Source organism: Ornithorhynchus anatinus, chromosome 3 (genome assembly GCF_004115215.2).
Source record: "Ornithorhynchus anatinus isolate Pmale09 chromosome 3, mOrnAna1.pri.v4, whole genome shotgun sequence".
In the NCBI taxonomy this organism is placed as follows: domain Eukaryota; kingdom Metazoa; phylum Chordata; class Mammalia; order Monotremata; family Ornithorhynchidae; genus Ornithorhynchus; species Ornithorhynchus anatinus.
Window position 1 is genome coordinate 132,053,163 of NC_041730.1, and position 18,242 is coordinate 132,071,404.

Here is an 18,242-nt window from a genome sequence, read left to right on the forward strand (position 1 = left end):
CAGAGAGATAAGAGGAGAACCGGGAGAGCTCAGAGTCCATGAAGCCAAGGTGAGATAAGGTGTGGAGGAGAAGGGGATGGTCGACAGTGTCGAAGGCAGCCGAGAGGTCGAGGAGGATTAGGATAGAGTAGGAGCCATTGGATTTGGCCAGAAGGAGGTCACCGATGACCTTTGAGAGGGCGGTTTTGGTGGAACGGAGGGGACGGAAGCCAGATTGGAGGCGGTTCAGGAGAGAGCTGAAGTTGAGCAATTTGAGGCAGCGAGTGTAGATGACTCGCTCTAGGAGTTTGGAAAGGAAGGGTAAGAGAGAGATAGGACGATAACTGGAAGGGGCAGTGGGGTCAAGAGAAGGTTTTTTAGGATGGGGAGACATGTGCATGTTTGAAGGCAGAGGGGAAGAAGCTGTTGGAGTGTGAGCAGTTGAGGATGAAAGTTAAGGAGGGGAGGAGGGAAGGGTTGTTAGTTTTTATAAGGTGAGAGGGAACGGGGACCGAAGCACAGGAGGAGGGGGTGGCACTTGTGAGGAGGGAGGAGATCTCTGAGGATACTGCAGGGAAGGATGAGAAAGTAGGGGAGAGGGTTGGGCGGTAGGGTGGGGGGGAAGGAGAAGGGGTGGAGGGGTTACTTTGGGGAGCTCAGACTTGATGGTGTTAATTTTTGTAATGAAGTAGGTGGCCAGATCGTTGGGGGTGAGGGATGGGGGAGGAACAGGGGGCCCGAGGAGGGACTTAAAAGTCCGGAACAGCTGACGGGGGTGACGGGCGTGGGCGACAATGAGGGTAGAAAAATAATTTTGCCTGGCAGAGGAGAGGGCAGAATTAAGGCAGGAAAGGATAAATTTAAAGGGAACAAGGTTGGCCTGGTGTTTAAACTTCTGCCAGCAGCGCTCAGTAGCTCGAGCATAAGAGCGAAGAAAGCGGACAGAGGCAGAGATCCGGGGCTGCGGGTTAGTGGAGCGAGAACGGCGGAGGGAAAGGGGGGCGAGCGAGTTGAGTAGAGAGGGTGGAGTTGAGAGCAGTGATCTGAGGGGATAGGGAGACAGGGTGGTGTGTGATGTGTCGAGATAGATGGATGGGGTCGAGAGAGCAGAGGTCTCTGTGGGGGAGTAATGCAGATTACTCGGCACACAGTAAGAGATCAATATGATTATTATTATTATTAATAAGTATGATTGGCTGCAAGCATAGGAAGCACTGCCTTTCCTACTTTCCTACTCATACTTTCCTCCCTCCCTTCTCCACAGCACATATATATACATCTGTATAGATCTGTTATCTATTTATCTATCGATTTATTTATATTAATGTCTGTCTCGCTAGACTGTGAGCTCGTTGTGGGCAGGGAATGTGTCTGCTGTTATATTGTACTCTCCCAGGGGCTTAGAGAAGCAGCGTGGCTCAGTGGAAAGAGCCCGGGCTTGGGAGTCAGAGATCATGGGTTTGAATCCCGACTCTGCCCCTTGTCAGCTGTGTGACTGTGGGCAAGTCACTTCACTTCTCTGGGCCTCAGTTCCCTCATCTGTAAAATGGGGATGGAGACTATGAGCCTCACGTGGGACAACCTCATTCCCCTGGATCTCCCCCAGTGCTTAGAACAGTGCTCTGCACATAGGAAGCGCTTAACAAATACCAACATTATTATTATTAGTAGTAGTACAGTGCTTTATATACAGTAAGCATTCAGTAAAAATAATAATAATAATGATGGTTTTTGTTAAGCACTTACTATGTGCTTAGCACTGTACTAAGCACTGGAGTACTGTGCTAAGTGCTGGAACACTGTACTAATTATTATTTCCTGTTCCTTCTCTCACATCTGTGTTTCACCCCCCCCCGTCTCCCCATTCCTCTTGTCTATTATAAATCTATTTTTATGCCTATATATACATATACATATATATGTATTCATTCATTCAATAGTATTTATTGAGCGCTTACTATGTGCAGAGCACTGTACTAAGCGCTTGGAATGAACCAGTCGGCAACAGATAGAGACAGTCCCTGCCGTTTGACGGGCTCATGGTCTGATCGGGGGAGACGGACAGACGAGAACGATGGCGATAGATAGAGTCGAGGGGAAGAACATCTCGTAAAAACAATGGCAACTAAATAGAATCGAGGCGATGTACATATCATTAACAAAATAAATAGGGTAATGAATATATATACAGTTGAGCGGACGAGTACAGTGCCGAGGGGATGGGAAGGGAGAGGGGGAGGAGCAGAGGGAAAGGGGAAAAAGAGGGTTAAGCTGCGGAGAGGTGAAGGGGGGGCAGTAGAGGGAGTAGAGGGAGAAGAGGAGCTCAGTCTGGGAAGGCCTCTTGGAGGAGGTGAGTTTTAAGTAGGGTTTTGAAGAGGGGAAGAGAATCCGTTTGGCGGAGGTGAGGAGGGAGGGCGTTCAGGGACCGCGGGAGGACGTGGCCCGGGGGTCGACGGCGGGACGGGCGAGACCGAGGGACGGCGAGGAGGTGGGCGGCGGAGGAGCGGAGCGTGCGGGGTGGGCGGTAGAAAGAGAGAAGGGAGGAGAGGTAGGAAGAGGCAAGGTGATGTAGAGCCTCGAAGCCTAGAGTGAGGAGTTTTTGTTTGGAGCGGAGGTCGATAGGCAACCACTGGAGTTGTTTAAGAAGGGGAGTGACAGGCCCAGAGCGTTTCTGCAGGAACATGAGCCGGGCAGCGGAGTGAAGAATAGACCGGAGCGGGGCGAGAGAGGAGGAAGGGAGATCAGTGAGAAGGCCGACACAGTAGTCTAGCCGGGATATAACGAGAGCCCGTAGCAGTAAGGTAGCCGTCTGGGTGGAGAGGAAAGGGCGGATCTTGGCGATATTGTAAAGGTGCGACCGGCAGGTCTCAGTAACGCATAGGATGCGTGGGGTGAACGAGAGAGACGAGTCAAGGACGACACCGAGATCGCGGGCCCGAGAGACGGGAAGGACGGTCGCGCCATCCACGGTGATAGAGAAGTCTGGGAGAGGACCGGGTTTGGGAGGGAAGATGAGGAGCTCGGTCTCGCTCACGTTGAGTTTTAGGTGGCGGGCCGACATCCAGGTGGAGACGTCCCGGAGGCGGGAGGAGATGCGAGCCCGAAGGGAGGGGGAGAGGACAGGGGCGGAGATGTAGATCTGCATGTCGTCTGCGTAGAGATGGTAGTCAAAGCCGTGAGAGCGGATGAGTTCACCGAGGGAGTGAGTGTAAATGGAGAACGGAAGAGGGCCGAGAACCGACCCCCGAGGAACTCCAACAGTTAAAGGATGGGAGGGGGAGGAGGCGCCGGTGAAGGAGACCGAGAATGACCGGCCAGAGAGGTGAGAGGAGAACCGGGAGAGGACGGAGTCCGTGAAGCCAAGGTGAGATAAGGTATGGAGGAGGAGGGGATGGTCAACAGTGTCAAAGGCAGCAGAGAGGTCAAGGAGGATTAGAATGGAGTAGGAGCCATTGGATTTGGCAAGAAGGAGGTCATGGGACCTTAGAGCGAGCAGTATGTATATGTGTATATGTGTATATATACACACATATATATGCACGTGTATATACACACACACATATGTATATATACATATATGCATACATACACATATATACATATATATGCACATATACACATATAAATGCATATATATATATATACATGCATATATATGTGTATATATTTGTATATTTTTGGTGGCTTCAGTGCAGTGGACCCAGTTGCCCCTGTCCTGGCCGTTCTACCTCCTCAGGGTTAAAAAGGGACGGGACTGGAGCCAGAAGGCGGTGGAAAGAGAGCAGGAAGAGGCTCAGAGGAGACTCGGAGGAGGAGGTCGGAGGCCCAGGTGGCTGAGGCCAACGTTATCTTGTCCTCCCCGCTCAGCGTTTGGCCACTCTGCTCTGGTCACACCGGTGGCCACATCGGCCGTCTCCAGCTGGGGCCAGGAAAGAGAAAGTCCCAGCTGCCGGCAGACGCAGGGGCAGCTCACTGGAAGTTGGCTATTGGTATTTTTAAGGAGTATTCTAAGCGCCGGGGTAGATAGAAGGTAATCAGGTTGCCCCACGTGGGGCTCACAGTCTTAGTCCCCATTTTACAGATGAGAGAACTGAGGCACAGGGAGGTTGAGTGCAGTAATCCCGGTAGGGCAGTTGAGGCAGCGGAAGGCGGTGAAAGGGGCGTCGCAGCGGGCGAGGCGGTCGGGGAGGCAGCGAGCATGCTGGGAGGGAGGAGGAGGGACAAGTACCTCCTTGGGGCAGAGGGGGCCGTTTGTAATTCGACAGGAAAGGGGCCAAAGACATAAGCGGCATGAAGCGGCGTGGCCTGGTGGATCTGACCTGGGCCTGGGAGTCAGAAAGACCCGGCTTCTCATCCTGGCTCTGCCACTCGTCTGCTGTCTGACTTTGGGCAAGTCCCCGATTAGACTGTGAGCCCGTCACTGGGCAGGGATCGTCTCTATCTGTTGCCGAATTGTCCATTCCAAGCGCTTAGTACAGTGCTCTGCACATAGTGAGTGCTCAATAGATGCTATTGAATGAATGTATGAATGAATGAACTTCTCTAGGTCTCAGTTACCTCATCTGGAAACTGGGGATTAAGATTGTGAGCCCCATGTGGGAAAGGGGCTGGGTCTAATCTGATTGCATTATGCTTAGAGAAGCAGCATGGACTAGTGGATAGAGCCCGGGCTTGGGAGTCAGAGAACCTGGGTTCTGATTCCGACTCTGCCACTTGTCTGCTGTGTGACCTTGGGCAAGCTACCTAACTTCTCTGAGCCTCAGTTACTTCGTCTGTAAAATGGGGATTAAGACTATAAACCCCAAGTGGGACAACCTGATTACCTTGTATCTACCCCAGCGCTTAGAACAATGCTTGGCACATAGTAAGTGCTTAACAAATACCATAATTATTAATTACCGTTATCATTAGTGGAAAGATCACAGGCCTGGGAGTCAGAAGACTTGTGTTCTCATCCCAGCTCCACCACTTTCCTGCTGTGTGACCTTGGACAAGTCATTCAGTCAGTCAGTTATATTTATTGAGTTCTTACTGTGTGCAGAGCACTGTACTGAGTGCTTGGGAGAGTACGATACAATAAACAGACACATTCCCTGCCCACAAAGAGCTTTCCCTTAACTTCTTTGGGTCTCAGTTCCCTCGTCGGCAAAATGGGGATTCAATACCTGTTCGCCTTCCTACTTAGACAGTGAGTCCCGTGTGGTATCTGATTATCTTGCATCTACTCCGGCACTTAAAACAGGGCTTCCTCATAGTAAGTGGTTAACAAATACCATTATTATTATTAATAAAATATATAAGCGCTAGAGGTGAGGGCATTGGGGATGTGTCCAGTATAAACTTGGGAGGAAATGGGGTTTTAGGAGGGATTTGTTGTTCAGGTAGAGGACTGGGGGAGGAAGGAGTTCCAGGCTGGATCAACAATATGTTTGAAGAGATGGAGATAGAGGAGTTAAGAATAAGGCAGAAGGTGTCTCCCTTCAAAATGGTTTGGTTCATCACTAAGAACTCCAAATTGCCAACCTCACCAATCCCCAGATTCTCTCTCTCTCTTTCTCCCTCTCCGGCCCCAACTACTCAAAACTGCGAAAGCCCGTCCTTGCGAGTGTTTAACCGAAGCCTAGGCTAAGCCTTTTCAATCTGCAGGAAGCTGGCGGAACAGGGTGTCTCCCTTCAAAATGGTTTGGTTCATCACCAAGAACCCCAAATTGCCAACCTCACCAATCCCCAGATTCTCTCTCTCTCTCTCTCTCTCCCCGGCCCCAACTACTCAAACCTGCAAAAGCCCGTCCTTGCGAGTGTTTAACCGAAGCCTAAGCCAAACCTTTTCAATCTGCGGGGAGCTGGCGGAGCAGGGCAGATGTGAGGCTACAGAACTTTAACCCAACTCTGAGCCGGGTAGTTTTGAACGAAGATTCCTCTCCCGGGAAGGCAGGGTGTGCCTTAACGTGACCCTTTACTGCCTTTCGGTGGAAAACTCCCCCCTGCCCCCAGCCCGTGAGACGGCTGGGAGGGTGAACAAAGGAAAGAGATTACGACGCCCTTGACCACCACGAAACGCCGGAGAAATGTTAGGTAATAATCCGTTGCAGGTCAGAGTTTTTCCACTCAGATTTTTCTGGCTCTGCTCCAACAAAGGCGGAATGTGGAACGGAACATTTCCCGTCAGCTCTGCAAAATATATCTGCAAATGCACAAGTGGCCCCAGAGAATTAGTAAGCCGCCCATGGCAGCTGTTAAATTTCATCTAGAGAAATTCTTTTAAATTGGGCCACATCTTTGCCTGTTGACTTTAACTAGGCATTTTAAATGCAGCCCCTGAAAAGCACTGTGCTCCTGATCCGGGAAAAGTTCTTTCTGCCCCCATATAACTGTGGTATTTTGTTAAGTGCTTACCATGTGCCAAGCACTGTACTAAGTGTTGGGGCAGACAGAAGATCATCAGGCCCAGCCTGAGGTTCACAGTCTAAGTAGGAGGGAGAACAGGGATTGAATCCTCATTTTGCAGATGAAGAAACCGAAGCGCAGAGAAGTGAAGTGACTTGCCTAAGGTCATGGAGCAGACAAGCGGCAGAACCGGGTTGCATCTACTCCAGAGCTTAATACGGTGCCTGGTACATAGAAGTGCCTAACAAATACCATTTTTTTTTTTAAAGTCCTGTAACTCCCAGGCCAGTGCTCTTTTCCACTAGACCATGCTGCTTCTCCTAGAAAGGAAGTTTCTCAAATCATGGTGGCCTCATTATTGGCAGTGGAGGGTAGGGTTACCCCCTTCTTGACTGTAAGCCCGGTGTGGACCGGGTTTGTCTCTCTTTACTGCCGAATTGTACTTTCCAAGCGCTTAATACAGTGCTCTGCACACAGTAAGCACTCAATAAATACGATCGCGGGAATGAATGAATTAGAACCCAGGTCCTCTGCCTCCCAGGCCCGTGCTCTTTCCACTAGGCCACGCTGCTTCCCAATTCCTATGTGTCAAACATGGACTAAGCACTTGGGAGAGTACAGAAGGGTTCGAAGACAGAGGCCAGGGAGTTTGCAGTCTAGTTGGGGAGGCAGACATTTTCTGCTCTTTGAATCTTATCCTCGTGCCAAATCCAGCAGATTTCCAGTCTGATCTCCGATTTCAGCCTGATCCTTCTGGATCTGCCCCCTCCCTCTCTCCCCTCCTCTGGAAGCTATCAGAACGATCCCGCGCAACCTCCATCCCCCCCCCGATGTCACCAAAGGATGGAACGCCTTGTGTGACCATGGACAAGTCTCTTCTGGGCCTCAGTTCCCTCATCTGCAAAATGGAGATTCAATACCTGTTCTCCCTCCTACTGTGAGCCCCTTGTGGGACCCGATTATCTTGTTTCTACCCCAGTGCTCAGTACAGTGGTTGACACATAGTAAGCACTTAACTTATTACCACGATTATTATTGTTAGTCTGTCTATCCCCACTTCCACATGTTCTCTCTAGGGCCAGCAGATTTGAATGCGTGTGTGAGTGTGTGTGTTTTTGTTTCCTTTGGAGTTGAATTTTTCTGGTTTTGGATATTGCTCTAGGACACTTCTCCCACAGGGTCTGAGGAAGAAGTGAAAATCAATCAATGGTATTTATGGAGAGCTTAACGTGTGCAGACCACTCTACTAAGTTCTTGGGAAAGTACAGTAAAACAATATAAAAGACACATTCCCTGACCACAGTGAGGGTTCAGAGAACTCTCCGGACTCCTTTTGAGGTTAGATTTAAGACTGAGCAGGCCATAACACTGAAACCAGGTCCCTTCTTTGGTATTTTTTCTATAACTGGTCATTCGAGTGTTCACCCAACAGCCCCGGGCTGCAGTACTTCATGACTCTTTCATTTGCTCCTTGCCAAGGGGCACAGCTGCATAGAAAATCCTCTAGGCAGGAGGAAGAAAACAGGTCTTTAGAGATTTCACCACTTGTAGGGGCCCTAGCAGAGCCTTACCCATATAGAAGCATTCATTCAATAGTATTTATTGAGCACTTACTATGTGCAGAGCACTGTGCTAAGCGCTTGGAATGTACAAATCGGCAACAGATAGAGACAGTCCCTGCCCTTTGACGGGCTTAGTGTGGCCTAATGGGTAGAGCCCAGGACTGGGAGTCAGAAGGTTATGGGTCCTAATCCTCATTCTGCCGCTTGTCTGTTGTGTGACTGTGGGCAAGTCATTTCACTTCTCTGTGTGCCTCAGTTACCTCATCTGTAAAATGGGGATTAACTGTGAGCCTCACGTGGGACAAGCTTTCATTCAATAGTATTTATTGAGCGCTTACTATGTGCAGAGCACTGTACTAAGCTCTTGGAATGAACAAGTCGGCAACAGATAGAGACAGTCCCTGCCGTTTGACGGGCTTACAGTCTACCCTGTATCTACCCCAGCGCTTAGAACAGTGCTCTGCACATAGTAAGCGCTTAACAAATACCATTATTATTATTATTATTGTTCTCTGGGCTTCAGTTACCTCATCTGTAAAATGGGGATTGAGACTGTGAGCTGTTAAGTGGGACAAAGGAGTGCGTCCAACCCGATTTGCTGGTATCCACCCCAGCGCTTAGTACAGTGCCTGGCAAATAGTAGGTGCTTAATAAATACCATTTTGGGGGGGGGGGAGCAACATGGCCTAGTGGCAAGAGCATGAGCTTGGGAGTCTGAGGTCATGGGTTCTAATGCCGGCTCCACCACTTGTTTGCTCTGCAACCTTGGGCAAGTCACTTAACTTTTCTGTGCCTCAGTTACCTCATCTGTAAAATGGGGATTAAGAGTGTGAGCCTTATGTGGGACAGGGACTGTGTCCAACCTGATTACTTTGTATCTACCCCAGTTCTTAGAACAGTGCTTGGCACATATTAAGTGCTAAAGAGCTACCATAAAAAAAAAGGAAGCAGTGAGACCTAGTAAAAAAAACTTGGAGCTGAGAATTAGGCCACCTGGTTCCAATCTCAACAATACATTCATTCAATTCAGTCGTGTTTATTGAATTAAGTATTTTCCGTGTGCAAAACACTGTACTAAGTGCTTGAACTTGGACTGTTGGGTGACCACCACCCTGGGCCTGTTTCTGACTTGCCCAAGGTCGGACAGCAGTCCAGTGGGCGGTGCCAGGTTTAGAACGCAGGCCCTTCTGACTCCCAGACTCTATCCACTAGGCCACGCAGCTTCTCTTTTTCCTTCTTTTCTTAGCCCAGGCCCAGCATCCCACTCTGCGGCCTCCGTGCCAAGCTCTCCTCCAGCCGCCAAGCTCCTTTCATTCAGTCAAATTTATTGAGCGTTTACTGTGTGCAAAGCACTGTATTAAGCACTCCTGCACCTGTTTCCTAATATGGCGGCCTTGTATGAGTGTCCTGATTGTGGCGTTCTGGGAGCTTTCTCTCTCCCTCTCCCCAGCAGGCCTGAACCCTAGGGAGTCAGAGTTACCAATGGGATGAGACCTGGGGGAGGAGATCGTTCTAAATGCAGTCTTTCAGTCAGGCAGATGGGCTGATGTCAAGGGTCCTCTGGGCAGATTTGGGAACTTGAAAATAGCCGATCCTATCTGCATGCTCAATTACTCTCAGTTCACACAAAGAAGTCGAGGAGAGACTCCTACATTTGATCTGAGGGGAAGCAAATTCCTCACATTTCTTCTCAACAGCTTTACCCAGAACGTCTGATTCCACAGCTTGAATGCATTTTTGTGTCTGCCTCCCCCATTAGAATGTAAGTTCTCGGAGGGCAGGGAATGTGGCTTGGGGGTTGTGCTACACTTCCCCAACTGTTTAATTCAGTGCATAGCACTCAGTGGATGCTCAATAATAATAATAATAATAATCGTATTTGTTAAGTCCTTAGTATGTGCGAGGCACCGTACTACGTGCTAGAGTGGACAAGCACAGTCCCTCTCCCATGTGGGGCTCTCAGTCTCGATCCTTAATTTGCAGATGAGGCACAGAGAAGTGAAGTAACTTGTCCAAGGTCACACAGCAGACAAGGGGCAGAGCTGGATTGGAACCCACGACTAGAGAAGCAGCGTGGCTCAGTGGAAAGAGCACGGGCTTTGAAGTCAGAGGTCATGGGTTCAAATCCCTGCTCGGCCACATGTCAGCTGTGTGACTTTGGGCAAGTCACTTAACTTCTCGGTGCCTCAGTTACCTCATCTGTAAAATGGGGATTAAGATTGTGAGCCCCACGTGGGACAACCTGATTCCCCTGTGTCTACCCCAGCGCTTAGAACAGTGCTCGGCACATAGTAAGCGCTTAACAAATACCAACATTATTATTACTATTATTATTAACCCATGACCTCTGACTCCCAGGCCCGTATTCTATCCACTATGCCATGCTGCTTCTCTGAACTTCTGCTAGAACAGAATCCTCTCCGTAGTGGTTTTAGCACTTCTTCATCACAGCTCTCCTCTTCTTCTCTTCTCTCCCCCTGCCATCCCAACTTGGTTGAGGAGCCGTGTCTGAGAACATGGTAATCACACTTATTATTATCATGGTATCTGTTAAAGTGCTTATGATGTGCCAAGCCCTGCACTAAGTGCTGGATACAAGCAAATCAGATACAAGGTAATCAGGTTGGACACAGTCCCTGTCCCACACTGGACTCACAATCTAAGTAGGAGGGCCATTAAAGCTCCATTTTACAGATGAGGAAATGAAGTGCCTTGCTCAAGGTCACACTGTGGAGCCAGGATTAGAACCCAGGTTCTCTGACTCCCAGGCCCGTATCCTTTCCACTAAGCCATGCTGTTCCTCTAATAGTAGTTGCGATAATTAACTATAATTATTAGAAAGCTTCATTGATTGCAAACAGAACACTCAGACAAGGCTCCAAAAATGCCTTCTATAGGGGCAAAGACAGGAAGATAAAGGTTTAATTTCAGAGAAGTGCAACACATTCGACCAAAATCAGTGAGAACCAGCCTCGGACTCCCTTTTGACTGTAAGCTTCTTGTGGGCAAGATGCACTTTTTGTATTTTGCAAGCGTTCAGAACAGGGCACAGTGGATGTCCAATCAATGCTATGACCCCTCCCTATCAATCAGTTAATTGATCATGTCTATCGAGGGCTCACTGTGTGCAGATCACTAGTACTAAGTGCTTGGGAGAGGTTGGTAGACATGTTCCCTGCCCACAAGGATAGAGTGGGAGACAGACATTAAAATATATTACAGATATGTACAGAAGTGCTTTGGGACTGAGGGCAGGGTGAATTAAGGGTCCAAATCTAAGATCAAGGGCGACGTAGAAGGGTGTGGGAGTTGGGGAAATGAGGACTTGGAGAAGGCCTCTTGGAGGAAATGTGATTTTTAATAAGGCTTTGAAGGTGGGGAGAGTGATGGTCTGTCGAATAGCAAGGTGGAGGGAGCTCCAGGCCCCAGGCAGGACGTGGGAGAGGGGTCACAGTGATATAGATGAGATCGAGGTATAGTGCCTCAGTTTGCCATTAGAGGAGCGAAGTGCGTGGGCTGGGCTGGAGTAGCAGCAGCGTGGCTTAGTGGAAACATCCCAGACTTGGGAGTCAGAGGTCGTGGGTTCTAATCCCAGCTCCGCCACTTAGCAGCTGTGAGACTTTGGGCCAATCATTTAACCTCTCTGTGCCTCAGTTACCTCATCTGTAAAATGGAGATAAAGACTGTGAGCCCCATCTGGGACAATTTGATTACCTTGTATCTACCCCAGCGCTTAGAACAGTGCTCGACACATAGTAAGCACTTAACAAATACCATAATTATTATTATTATTATTATTAAATCACGGAGATAAGGTAGGTGAGGGTAAGGTGATTGAGTGATTTAAAGCCATTGGCAAGGAACATCTGATGCAGAGGTGGATGGGCAACCACTGAAAGTTCTTGAGGAGAAGGAAAACATGGACTGAACTTTTTTTTTAGAAAAATGATCTGAGCAGCAGAATGAAGTGTGGACTGAAGTGGGGATACAGGAGGCGGGAGGTCAGTAAGGAGTCAAGACAGGATAGGATAAGTGCTTGGGGCAGTATAGTAACAGTTGGGTTGGAGGGAAAAGGACAGATTTTAGCGACAGCGTGAAGGTAGAGCCAACAGGATTTGGTGACAGATTGCATTTGTGGGTTGAATGAGAGAGATGAGTCTAGGATGATGCCAAAGTTAAGAATTTGTGAGACGGGGGGATGGTGGTGCTGTCTACAGTGATGGGGAAGTCAGGCAGAGGACAGGGTTTGGGTGGGAAGCTGGAGAGTTCCTTAGGAGGTAGCCAGGTGCTAGGCTATCTCCGACTTCTGTAGCTGGGAGAGAGGGCCCTAGGAGCTATTTTGTCCTGGTTCCTTAACTGCCCTTTTGATTTCTCAGCACTCACCTTGGCTATCTTCAGGACTGCCATCTATTCCCTAGGCACATTTGTAAATGAAAATAGATCAGTCAGTCAGTCAATCGTATTTAATGAGCGCTTACCGTGTGCAGAGTATACAACAATATAATAGACACATTTCCTTCCCACAGTGAGCTTAGACTCTAGAGGGGGAGACAGGCATTAATATAAATAAACTAGAGATCTGTACATAAGTCTTGAGGGGCTGCGAAGCGGATGAGTAAAGAGAACAAGTCAGGGTGACGCAGAAGGGAAAGGGAGGGGAGGAAAGGAGGGTTTAGTCAGGGAAGGCCTCTTGGCGACGATGTGCCTTCAATAAGACTTTGAAAATGGGGAAGGTAATTGTTATATGAGGAGAGACGACGTTCTAAGCTAGAGGTAGGACATGGACGAGAGATAGGTGGTGAGGTAGATGAGATCGAGGTACAGTGAGATGGTTGGAATTAGAGGAGTGAAGTGGGAGGCTGGGTTGTAGTAGGAGAGTAGCAGGGTGAGGAAGGAGGGGGCAAGGTGATCGAGTGCTCTAAACCCAATGGTGAAGAGTTTCTTTTTGATGCGGAGGCGGATAGGCAACCACTGGAGTTTCTTGAGGAGAGGGGAAACGTGGCCTGAACGTCAGCAGGCCTGGTGTCTGGGGCCTGGGATAGCCCATACTGGACAAAATTCAGGTCCACCGATTCACTGATAAATTCAGGTCTCCTTGTCCAGCCTCCAATCATAGGGGCAGGGGACAGCAGGTGGCCAGGGCCCGGGAGGGGCCCGATTTCTACAAGGGCCCGTTAATATCTTCCCGCTGCCGATAAAAGATGACAGGGGCCAAAGGTTAATTCAGGAGCAGAGGAGCAATTTGTCCACAGAGCCATTTGGTGTGCAAATCCAGAGTTGTAAAATATCCTTTCCAGCTCATAGACCTTGTCGGACCGAGATAAAGACTGCCGTAGGGACCTCAGGAGGGCTCAGAGTCCCAGAAACTCCCAAAGCCATAAAGAGAGAGGCTCAGCTGCTGGGGAGCTGCAGCCCAGTGGCTCCCGAGGCCCTGGATCTTGGTAGTGGGGATCCCCCGGTTAGATCATCTGGGGTTCAATTTTGCAGATAACCACTCGTACAAGATGAACATCGTGTCAGGCAAGCAGCACAGGCGGCCGAATGCCATCATTTTATAGTATTGGATAATTCATTTTTAGGAACCAGGCAATGTTTCTTCCCAGGATTGATTAAATAGATGATTTGCAAACTGCCCGGGCGGGCGATTCTAGCACCAGGCCTTCCCGACTAGGCCCTCATTTCCTCTTCTCCCACTCCCTTCGGGTCACCCTTGCACCTGGATTTGCTGTCTTTATTCATCTCCCTCTGCCCCACGCCCTTAAGAATGAATCTTTAATTTATCTATGTATATTTATGCCTATCTCCCCCTCTGGGCTGTAAACTCCTTGTGGGCAGGGACTAGGTCTACCAACTCTGTTGTATTGTACTGTTCTCAAGCGTTTCATACAGCGCTTTGCACACAGTAAGGTCTCAATAAACACAGGTTGATGGATAGATTGACTGGAAATTGAGGCTCCCCAAGGCCCTTAAACCAATCCTAAAGAAAACCAGAACTGAACTCATTTCCTGAGAGTTTGGCAGGGCAACATGGAGCCTTTTGTGGAGGGCTGGTCTTCCCAAGAAGGAATAGCTGTTTTCCCATTCCAGTTGGGATTCATCCCTGCCAAAAATATTCATTCTCTCCGAGGCCCTGGGGTAATGACTTTCCCTCTGTGCTGTGGTTTCTTCAACAGTGATAGGGGACAAGATGGCTTCATCCAACAGATGTTGCTGTAAAGGGCCTCGGAGAGAATGAATATTTTTGGCAGGAATGAATCCCAACTGGAATGGGAAAAACTGCTCTTCCCTCTTGGGGAGACCGGTCCCCAAAGAAAGGCTCCACGTTGCCCTTCACAGCCACGTCTCTTGGCTGAAGTCATTCTTTCCCCTGTCACTGTTGAAGAGACCACAACACAGAGAGGGAAAGTAACCACTCCAGGGTCACACTGGGCCCCAGAAGCTCAGCTGAGGTGGGAGTCTATCATTCAGTGGTGTTTATTGATACTTATTGTGTGCAGAGTACTGTATTAAGCAATTGGGAGAGTACAATACGACAGAATTGATATATCATTCAATCAGTGAATCATATTCGTTCATTCACTCATTCAGGTACTCATTAAGTACTTACTGTGTGCAGAACTCTGTTCTAAGCACTTGGGAAAGTACAACACAACAATGAAGAGTGACAATACCTGCTCTCAGTGAGCTCACAGTCTAGAGAAGGAAAGAGAGACATCAATGCAAATAAACAGACGTCAATACAAATAAATAAAATTACAGATATATACAAAAGTGTTGTGGCGTTGCTGGTTGGGAAGACCAAAGGGAGGAAGTTGGGGTGGCCAGGTGATGGGGGAGTCAGGAGTGGGGAAGGGAGGAGGGGTTAGAGCTTACTGTGTGCAGAGCACTGTACTAAGAGCTTGGGAGAGTACAATATTTCAGAGCTGATAAACACATTCCCTGCCCGCGAGAAATCAGGTGCCTTGATCCTCAGGCCATGGGCCCTCACTTCATCTATAAAATGGGTATTAAATCCTCCTCCCTCCAACTTTTCTGACAGAGTTTATTTTCTTGTTTCTGTTTTTAATGGTGTCTGTTAAGTGCTTACTATATTCCAGGCACTCTGGTAAGTGCTGGGGTAGGTGGCCTAGGGGATAGCGCACAGGGCCTGAGAGTCAGAAGGTCATGGGCTCTAAACCCGGCTCCGACACTTGTCTCTCTGTGGCCTTGGGCAAGTCATTTCACTTCTCGGAGCCTCAGTGACCTCATCTGTAAAATAGATACTGAGACTGTGAGCCCCACGTGAGATAGGGACTGTGTCCAACCTGATTGGCTTGCATCCACCTAGCACTTAGTACAGTGCCTGGCACATGGTAAGCACTTAACAAACACCACAGGTATTATTATTATTATACAAGCTGATCAGGTTGGACACAGTTCATGTCCCACCTGGGGCTCTGTCTCAGTCCCTATTTTAAAGATACGGTAATCGAGGCACAGAGAAGTAAAGTGACTTGCCCAAGGTCACAAAGTAGACAAGCAGTAGAGCCGGGATTAGAGCCCAGATCCTTCTGACTCCCAGACCCGTGCTCTTACCCCTAGGCTACGTTACTTTTCTACATACAGTCTGATTATCTTGTACCTACCCCCAGCATGCAGTGTGATGCCTGGCACAGGGTAAGCGCTTAATAAGTACATTAAAAAAAAAAAAAGGTCCCAGAATTTGACAGAAATGTCCCTTGACTTTTCACTTCCTGTCAGAATGTAATCGAAACACCATTTTGTCTTTCAGAAAGCCCTGGAAAAGATAGAAAGATTTGATTTTTATGAACGGGCCAAAAAGGCATTTGTTGTGGTTGCAACTGGGTGAGTATCAGGAGCCTAAGAATCAACTTTTGAAAAAAGTAAAAGCCTTTTTCTATAGATCTTCTCTGGGGCTCCCACCCTGTCTGTCCTAGTAGTTCATTCATTCATTTAGTCATATTTATTGAGCGCTTACTATGTGCAGAGCACTGGACTAAGCACTTGGAACATACAATTTGGCAACAGTTAGCGACAATCCCTGCCCAATAACGGGCTCACAGTCTAAATTGGGGAGACAAACAACAAAACAAAAGAGAACAAAACAAGTAGTCTGGTTCGAAGATGACCCCGCTCAAGGGACCCTGCATACCTCAGTGTGAGTATCACGGGGTGGGGCGGGAAGAGAGAGAGAGAGAGAGAAAAGAGAGAGAGAAGAAAGAGAAGAATGAGAGAGAAGAGGAAGAAAGAAGGAAAGGAAAGAAAAGAAAGGGAAGGAAAGGAAAGAAAAGGAAAGAAAGTAAGAAAGAGGGAAAGATAGAGGAAAAGAAAGAGAAAGAGGAAGAGAAAGAGATAGAAAGAAAATAGAAGGAAGGAAGGAGAGAGAATTCCTTGTCCACTTGTTCCCCTTATCTGTGGCATCTTTTCTGGCTCCTGGCCATCTAGGGTGAGCCTTGCTCTGACACCAGTCATCAAAAGCAGAGAGAATCAGGAGATCTGAGTTCTAATGTCGACTCTACTCCCTATATCCCAAAGGACCTTGGGCAAGTCATTTTCTGGGCCTCAGTTTCCTCAACTGGAAAATGGGGACAAGATATCCGTTCTCCCTCCCCTTTAGCCGTGAGCCCCAGCTGGGATCGGGACTCTGTCCGATCTGCTAATGTTAGATCTACTCTAGCTTTAGTTGCAGTGCTTGGCACATGGTAATCGCTTAACAGATACTCTAGTTGTTCTAATTATTCTGTGCCTCCACCCTCTTACCCAGCGACACTAATTAGGAGACAGCCTACGAGAAGCAGCGTGGCATAATGGATAGAGCACGGGCCCTGGAGTCAGACGAACCTGAATTCTAATCCCAGCTCTACCATTTGTCTGCCGAGCGACCTTGGACAAGTCCGAATTAACTGCGTCTCAGTTACCTCACTGACAAAATGGGGATTAAGATTGAACTTCATTTAGGACACAGACTGTGTCCAACTTGATTAACGTATCCACACCAGCGCTTAATATGGCACCTGGCATGTAATAAGTGCTTAACAAATAGCATTAAAATATAATAATAATGTTGGTATTTGTTAAGCGCTTACTGTATCCCAAGCACTGTTCTAAACTCTGGGGTAGATACAAGGTAATTAGCTTGTCCCACGTGAGGCTCACAGTCTTCATCCCCGTTTTACAGATGAGGTAACTGAGGCACAGAGAAGGGAAGTGACTTGCCCAAGGTCACAGAGCAGACAAGTGGTGGAGCTGGGATTAGAACCCAGGACCTCTGACTCCCAAGCCCGGGCCCCTTCCACTAAGCCACGCTGCTTCTCAAAGAAAAAAAAAGCCGTTAATAGGAACAGGTGTAGTCTGTGGTCACAGGACCGACTATCTGGCCTAAGTCAGTGTGTTCATCTTCCAACTGTAGATCCAAAGGGGCAGAGAACATAGTCAGTCAGTCACCAGTGATATTTATTGAGCATTTACCATGTGCAGAACACTGTCTTAAGCACACGGGAGAGTATAGTACAATTGAATAATCAGACGTGTCCCTTGCCCGTAAGGAGTTCACAGTCTAGAGGGGGAGACAGGCAAAGAAACATATATTTCCTTTGATTAAGCTTGGCCCCGGGACTAGCTAGGGACAGCCCATCCTCTCCAAGAAAGTTTGGTGTTGATTCCTCCAGCTCCAGGGCAGGGAATGGCCGGGAAAGTGAGAAGTCGGGGAGGAGTGAACCAGGGTCGAGATGGGAGGCAGAATCACAAAGGACTCCACTGCGTTAATTCAGTTAATTCATGTCCGAATGCTCCTCGTACTTCTTGTTTCTTCTTTGTTTCCCAGGGAAACAGCTCTGTATGGGAACCTGATCCTCAAGAAAGGTGTGATTACTTCCTCAGAGCTGCAGTAACAACTGCAGAGTCGGGCCCGGTGCCGGAAGCCAAACTAGGCCTTCATCCATCCGTCATTACGGCCATTATTCCCGGCCCTTAAAAGACACCACCTCAGTTCTCCAGGAAATCGGGCAGGCTCCGAGAATAAAAGTCATCTGCTTAGTGGCTCCCTCCTGGGCCTGCTCTCATTTTCATTTTCATGGGATTTTCACCGGAGCTTCTGGGCCTGAGGGGAAACTTGTCTGTCGGCCAGCGTTTCCTCAGCCTACTGTTCAGCGCTTAGTTCCGAGTGGAGGAGGTGGGAAATGCAACCGGAGGGTGGTTAATGTTGGTGGGTCTTTGCATGTTTGGCGGAAAAGAATTTGGGTGACCTAATGATTTTAGTCAACCAACGATTTTTATTAATATTAATATTAATAGCAATAATAATAATAGAACTTG

The 18,242-nt window shown here is 48.4% G+C and overlaps 1 protein-coding gene across 1 annotated transcript in view; it reads left to right on the top strand.

Annotated features, from left to right (window-relative positions):
• The window catches only part of FUOM (fucose mutarotase), a 43,322-nt gene extending 25,348 nt beyond the window's left edge, over positions 1-17,974 (top strand). Inside the window, exons 5-6 of the mRNA XM_029061533.2 lie at positions 15,700-15,773; positions 17,752-17,974. Of these exons, the coding sequence (XP_028917366.1) occupies positions 15,700-15,773; positions 17,752-17,818 (141 nt within the window). The 3' untranslated portion in view covers positions 17,819-17,974. The remainder of the gene's footprint in view (positions 1-15,699; positions 15,774-17,751) is intronic.
• Positions 17,975-18,242: the final 268 nt, after the last annotated feature.